At 32.6% G+C, this 7,525-nt stretch overlaps 1 protein-coding gene across 3 annotated transcripts; it reads left to right on the top strand.

The window, feature by feature from the left end:
- Nucleotides 1-1,805: 1,805 nt before the first annotated feature.
- On the top strand, nucleotides 1,806-4,562 carry LOC130823883 (protein SPIRAL1-like 1). Of its 3 annotated transcripts, none has more exons than XM_057688705.1 (4): nucleotides 1,806-2,014; nucleotides 2,101-2,192; nucleotides 3,488-3,752; nucleotides 4,242-4,562. In XM_057688705.1, the coding sequence occupies exons 3-4, from the start codon at nucleotides 3,504-3,506 to the stop codon at nucleotides 4,278-4,280; spliced, it is 288 nt and encodes a 95-aa protein (XP_057544688.1). In that variant the 5' UTR covers nucleotides 1,806-2,014; nucleotides 2,101-2,192; nucleotides 3,488-3,503; the 3' UTR covers nucleotides 4,281-4,562. The 3 variants fall into 3 exon arrangements, with proteins under 3 accessions (XP_057544688.1, XP_057544689.1, XP_057544687.1); XM_057688706.1 differs by having other exon boundaries at nucleotides 2,163-2,192; XM_057688704.1 differs by lacking the exon at nucleotides 2,101-2,192.
- Nucleotides 4,563-7,525: the final 2,963 nt, after the last annotated feature.

The following is a 7,525-nucleotide window of genomic DNA, read 5'->3' on the forward strand; positions in this document are numbered from 1 at the left end:
ATGTTTGAGCTACTTTATGCGCAAAAGTTGAATAAATGATTAAAAAACCCTCAAAAACACAACTTAACACGTAATTTCAAGCATCTGACTATGATTTTCATTTCTGACCACTTCAGCACAATAATATATTGTGTGCCAAGTTTCGTGCAAAACATACCAGGTTTGAACTACTTTATACGCAAACGTGCAAAAAAAGCTTAAAAACCCTTAAAATCGCAACTTATAACACGTAATTTCTAGCATATGAGTATGATTCACAATTATAACCTCTTCAACGCAATAATATATACCAAATAGTTTTGTCTGCCAAGTTTCGTGCAAAACAAACAAAGTTTGCGCTACTTTATGCGCAAAAGTACCAAAAACGCTTAAAAAAACCTTTAAAATTCTAACGTAACACGTAATTTCTAGCATATGACTATAATTTAAAATTCTAACCACTTCAACACAATAATATATACTAAATAGTGTTGTCTGCCATGTTTCGTACAAAACAAACCAAGTTTGAGCAACTTTATGCGCAAAAGTGCCAAAAACGCTTAAAAAACCCTTAAAATCGCAACTTAACACGTAATTTCTAGCATAGGACTATGATGTTCAATTCTAACCACTTCAACACAGTAATATATACCAAACAGGGTTGTGTGTGAGGTTTCGTGCAAAACATACCAAGTTTGAGCTATTTTATGCTCTACGGTGCCAAAAACGTTAAAAAACCCTTAAGAACGAAACTTTAACACGTAATTTCTAACATATGACTATGATTTTCATTGCTAACCACTTCAACACGATAACATATACCAAATAGTGTTGTGTGCGAAGTTTCGTGCAAAACAAACAATGCTTGAGCTACTTTATGCGCAAAAGTTCCAAAAACACTTAAAAAAACCCTTAAAATCGCAACTTAACACGTAATTTGTAGCATGTGACTGTGATTTTCAATTCGAACCACTTCAGCACAATAATATATTGTGTGCCAAGTTTCGTGAAAAACATACCAAGTTTGAGCTAATTTATACGCAAACGTGCAAAAAAAGCTTAAAAACCCTTCAAATCTCAACATAACACGTAATTTCTAGCATATGAAAATGATTTACAATTCTAACCACTTCAACACAATAATATATACCTAATATTGTTGTGTGCCAAGATTCGTGAAAAACTAATAAGTTTGAGCTACTTTATGTGTAAAAGTGCCAAAAAACGCTTAAAAAACCCTTAAAATAGCAACATAACACGTAATTTCTAGCATGTGACTATGATATTCAATTCTAACCACTTCAACACAATAATATATATCAAAAAGTGTTGTGTGCCAAGTTACCTGAATAACATACCAAGTTTGAGCTACTTTATACGCAAAAGTGCAAAAAACTCTTAAAAAACCCTTAAATTCGCTACTTAACACGTAATTTCTAACATATGACTATGATTTAGAATTCTAACCACTTCAACGCAATAATAGATACCAAATAGTGTTGTGTGCCATGTTTCGTGCAATACATACCAAGTTTGAGCTATTTTATGCGCTATGGTCACTACAAGAAAACTTGTTTTTAGCAACAAGTTTTAGCAACGACTATATTTTTTTCGTTGCGAAAAATACAAATTGTTGCAAAATCCGTTGTTGTTGCTAAATAATCGTTGCCATAAAAAAAATGAGCGCGGGCTTTGAGATAATTAATATTTGTTTTTTGCAACGATACCAGTCGTTGCTATAAAGCATTATTAGGTAACGCAACAACACGAGTCGTTGCAAAAAATTATTTTATGTATTGCAACAACAATGTCGTTGCAAAAAAAAATTGAAAACCAAATACACGGGAAATTGGAGAAAGAGAGAAAGCTTGCTTCAGAAAGCCAAGCCTTACGCGACGCGAAATAGCAAAATCACCTCCTCCCTGCTTCAAGCCTCCTGCCTGCTTGCCTCACCTCCGGCCTCCCCACGTCGACGTCGTACCTCCGGCGCTGCTGTCCCTGCCTCCCTAGTGCCACCGGCCACCTCCGTCACGCCGTACGTTTAATCGTTTATGAACCCTAATTTTGAATGTTGGTTTTGTCGATTGTTGTTTACTCGTTTTCTTATGTTTTGCCTCCTAGCTTTCTTCCTCTTACTCTAAGCTATTAAGTTCTCCCTCTCTGTCTCCCTTTCTCTCTCATAGCTCCTTTGCTTCCGTTTCAGATCTACCCAGGTACTCCATTTTCTTATGTTTTTCAAATATTTTACATTTGTAGTTTATAGACTTAGTTTTCTATGGATTTTTAATTTTGATTTTCAAAGAATAAAATTGGTACTCCGTATTTGATGTTGATTTAATTTTTTGGATTTTCTATTTGTAAAATCAAGATTGAATGTATCATGAGATAAGATCCTTTTGGCGGACATGCTTTTGATGATAATTTGTTGCTTTTCTTTCGAATGATAACCGTAGGAAATCAGAATTGTGACTGATAATCATCAAAAAAGAAAAATTAGAAAGAGGAGTATTTTTTTAATTTTAATTAATTTTTAATTTTTGAGGAATTAGGTAGGTCTCAAATTTCTCCTTAAAACATTATTAGAGAGGAGTAATTTAAGAGATTCATAATTTCCATGATTACTATATTTTGAGAGAATAAAGTTTTCAATGATGTAGATCTTCTTGTGAAATTCCTATAGGTATTTGATGAAATGTAGATATGCTGTTCTCTCTTATAATTGGTAAAATTAACTAAGTTTTTATATGGTTTTTAATAAGGCATCATATTAAGTAGGGTTATTATTAGTTTCTTAGTGCCTCAAGAGGTCTAATACAGCTTTTGTGCTTCCGAAACAAGTATAACTATTAGTAGAGAGCACAATGAGTGAGCACTCACAATTAAATTACAAATGGATACAAGAAATAGTGGATAAGAATAAATTTGTGTATTATATGGAATACAATGTAGACATGGAGGTTCAGTGGCTTATGTAAAGGCTACTCTGTTATGTGGCTTCTCTTGCTTGTTTGGATAGGTAGTGTACTGGTGTTGTTTGTATGAAAATGGAGCAACATTTCCCTATATGTATAAGTGCAATGTTGGTTAACCTTTGGCAAAGAAATGATGTAGAGCTATCTCAAGGTATTAAGAAAGAGGTTCTCATGAATGTTCCCTCCACTGACATTCATTTTTTCCATAGAGTATTCTAGTAAATCATGATGATCTGTCTTGCAAGTATAGACTCAATTTTTGACATCGTGGAGTACTTTCATCTAATATCCCGATGAAAATGGGGTAAACAAGCGTAAGACCCGTTTGGTTTTGTAAGAGCAGTCATCATTGTTGATGAATTGATGATGATCCAAGCTTCATTGTTGTGACATAATAGCCTCTCAATTTGACTTTGGCAGCCATGCCATTAGTCAGTCTGTTTCCTTAATGATTTTCTATGCTAAAACTCTCTGATTGCTGTGGTTATACCTTTGTTACTTTGAATTTTAACTTCGTTAACAATTGATCAATTCAGTTGGAGTTTGTTGGAAATGGGACGCGGTGTTAGCAGAGGAGGTGGACAGAGTTCATTGGGCTACTTGTTTGGAAGTGGAGAGGCTCCTAAGCCAGCGGCTAATAATCCTCCTGCCAATACTAGTGCTGCACCGGCTGTAAAAGATGCACCAAAGCATGTTGTTAATTCCCAGCCTGTAGATTTTAAGAATGTTCCTGCTGGTGTTAATAATAATATAAACAACTATCACCGTGCTGATGGTCAGAACACTGGCAATTTCATCACGGTATAGCTTGCTACACTATTAACTTTTTCTTTTGGCACCTCTTTAGTTTATGCATATATAATTTGTTTTGAATTGCCCTTTGCTACTTGTTATTGGCTTGTTTCATTGTTTGAATTCAATCATAGATACTAGCAATATCTCAAGATTGATTAATTATATTGATTATTGTAATTCATTTATTCCTGGGAATTTGGGATGCTCGTACAAGATCCAGGAGAAAGTAAACTTTTGAAATTATAGGTCTTATATGACAAAAATTTATCATAATTCATATGTACCTTAACCTGTTTGATAAATTTTAGTCCAATTGTGAATTTGATGGTAAATTCTAAATGCTTTCCCTATACACGTAATGCTTTTGTTAGTGAATATCATGCTAAATGCTTTGCTTATTATGTCTCAACAAAAAGTGTAGGTATGGTTTGATTGTGAATACTCAATATTAGGGCTCATTTGATTCTTAATAACTAACAAAATTATTTGGTGTAGGGAAACATATCTTCATTGGAAATTTTTTGTACTCAATGACGAAGTTGGTGATAGCTACAAGCATTTTGGATGCGCGATGTTTTGGGTTATGAAGTAGCTATATGTGCACTGGTATATTTTTGGACTTTTTCAAAGTGCCTATCACTTGAAAATTTTTGCATAAAAACTTGTGTATGGTTGGAGAATTATGTTGCAAAATTGGTTATCCAATCCGTTACATGTATATGAATTACGTATATTTTTGACACACGATAATATTTGGGACGTGTGATATTTTGGGATACGAATTAATATATAATGATAATCGGTGATATTAGTTTAGTTAGTTTTAAATTATTTATTATTTTAATTGTCTAGTTTTTGTAGGTTGTTTTAAAAGATAAATAGTTGTTGCGAAAAATGTTTGAAGGTTTTTTGCAACGGTAACAGTTGTTGCGAAAAATGTGTCAGCTTTTTTGCAACGGTAATAGTTGTTGCGAAAAATGTGTATGTTTTTTGCAACGGTAATAGTTGTTGTTAAAAACATTAATAACAAATTTTACTTTATTGTTTTTCCTACAGTAAAGTCGTTGCAAAAGATTGACTATCATGTATTGCAACAACTTAAATTTTTGTGAAAAATAGAAATTTAACAACAAAAATTGTTGTAGCTAAAAATGCAGGAAATTTGGCAACGAGCTTTTTTGTTGCTAAAAACGTTTGAAGCAATTGCAAAGACATTCTTTTTTGCAACAATAGATCTCGTTGCAAAAAACAGATACCTTTTGCAATCACCATAGTCGTTGCTAAAACCTTTAGCTACGGCTGTACCCGCAACAATGGAATTCATTGCAAAAAACATTTTTAGCAACGAAATCAGGTTTTTAGCAACGACTTTTTCTGTTGCTAAAAACAAGTTTTCTTGTAGTGGGTGCCAAAAACGGTTAAAAATCCTTTAAATAGAAACTTAACACGTAAATTCAAGCATATGACTATGATTTTCAATTCTAACCACTTCAACACAATAACATATACCAAATAGTGTTGTGTGCGAAGTTTCGTGCAAAACAAACAATGTTTGAGCTACTTTATGCGCAAAAGTTCCAAAAACGATTAAAAAACCCGTAAAATCACAACTTAACACGTAATTTCTAGCATGTGACTATGATTTTCAATTCTAACCACTTCCGCACAATAATATATTGTGTGCCAAGTTTCGTGCAAAACATACCAAGTTTGAGCTACTTTATACGCAAACGTGCAAAAAAAGCTTAAAAACCTTTAAAATCGCAACTTACCACGTAATTTCTAGCACATGAGTATGATTTAAAATTATAACCACTTCAACGCAATAATATATACCAAATAGTTTTGTCTGCCAAGTTTCGTGCAAAACAAACCAAGTTTGCGCTACTTTATGCGCAAAAGTACCAAAAACGCTTAAAAAACATTTTAAATCGCAACTTAACTCGTAATTTCTAGCATATGACTATAATTTAAAATTCTAACCACTTCAACACAATAATATGTACTAAGTAGTTTTGTCTGCCATGTTTCGTGCAAAACAAACCAAGTTTGATCTACTTTATGCGCAAAAGTGCCCAAAACGCTTAAAAAACTCTTAAAATCGCAACTTAACACGTAATTTCTAGCATATGACTATAATATTCAAATCTAACTACATCAACACAATAATATATACCAAATAGTGTTGTGTGTGAAGTTTCGTGCAAAACATACCAGGTTTGAGCTATTTTATGCGCAAAAGTGCAAAAAAAGCTTAAAAACCATTAAAATCGCAACTTAACACGTAATTTCTAGCATATGACAATGATTCACAATTCTAACCACTTCAACGCAATAATATATACAAAATAGTGTTGTGTGCAAGGTTTCGTGCAAAACAAACCAATTTTGCGCTACTTTATGCGCAAATGTACCTAAAACGCTTAAAAACCCTTAAAATGTAACACCTAATTTCTAGCATATGACTATGATTTTCAATTCTAACCACTTCAACACAATAATATATACAAAGTAGTATTGTGTGTCAAGTTTCGTGCAAAACAAAGCAAGTTTAAGCTACTTTTTGCGCAAATGTGCCAAAAACGCTTAAAAATCCCTTAAAATCGCAACTTAACACGTAATTTTTAGCATATGACTATGATTTACAATTCTAACCACTTCAACACAATAATATATAGCAAATAGTGTTGTGTGCTAAGATTTGTGCAAAACTAAAATTTTTGAGCTACTTTATGTGCACAAGATCCAAAAACGCTTCAAAAACCCTTAAAATTGCAACATAACACGTAATTTCTAGCATGTGACTATGATTTTCAATTCTAACCACTAAAACACAATAATATATACCAAAAGGTGTTGTGTGCCAAGTTTCGTGAAAAACATTCCAAGTTTGAGCTACTTTATACGCAAATGTGCAAAAAAATCTTAAAAAACACTTAAATTCGCTACTTAACACGTAATTTCTAACATATGACTATGATTTAGAATTCTAACCACTTCAACGCAATAATATATACCAAATAGTATTGTGTGCCAAGTTTCGTTCAAAACAAAATAAGTTTGAGCTACTTTATGCGCTATGGTGCAAAAAATGGTTAAAAACCGTTTAAATCGAAACTTAACACGTAAATTTTAGCATATGACTATAATTTTAAATTCTAACCACTTCAACACAATAACATATACCAAATAGTGTTGTGTGCGATGTTTCGTGTAAAACAAACAATGTTTAAGCTATTATATGTGCAAAAGTTCCAAAAACGATTAAAAAACCCTTAAAAATATAACTTAACGCGTAATTTCTAGCATGTGACTATGATTTTCAATTCTAACCACTTCAGCACAATAATATATTGTGTGCCAAGTTTAGTGCAAAACATACCAAGTTTGAGCTACTTTATACGCAAACGTGCAAAAAAAGCTTAAAAACCCTTAAAATCGCAACTTAACACGTAATTTCTAGCATATGAGTATAATTTACAATTATAAAAACATCAACGCAATAATATATACCAAATAGTTTTGTCTGCCAAGTTTCGTGCAAAACAAACCAAGTTTACGCTACTTTATGCGCAAAAGTACCAAAAACGCTTAAAAAACCTTTAAAATCCTAACTTAACACGTAATTTCTAGCATATGACTATAATTTAAAATTCTAACCACTTCAACACAATAATATATACTAAATAGTGTTGTCTGCCATGTTTCGTGCAAAACAAACAGAGTTTGAGCTACTTTATGCGCAAAAGTGCCAAAAACGCTTAAAAAACCCTTAAAAT

The sequence above is a fragment of the Amaranthus tricolor genome, chromosome 9, assembly GCF_026212465.1.
Source record: "Amaranthus tricolor cultivar Red isolate AtriRed21 chromosome 9, ASM2621246v1, whole genome shotgun sequence".
NCBI lineage: Eukaryota > Viridiplantae > Streptophyta > Magnoliopsida > Caryophyllales > Amaranthaceae > Amaranthus > Amaranthus tricolor.

Coding starts and splice junctions, on each gene's coding strand:
- LOC130823883 (XM_057688705.1), top strand. CDS start 3,504: ATGGGACGCGGTGTTAGCAGAGGAGGTGGACAGAGTTCATTGGGCTAC. Junction 3,753..4,241: donor ACACTGGCAATTTCATCACG/GTATAGCTTGCT, acceptor TATTTGGTGTAG/GGAAACATATCTTCATTGGA.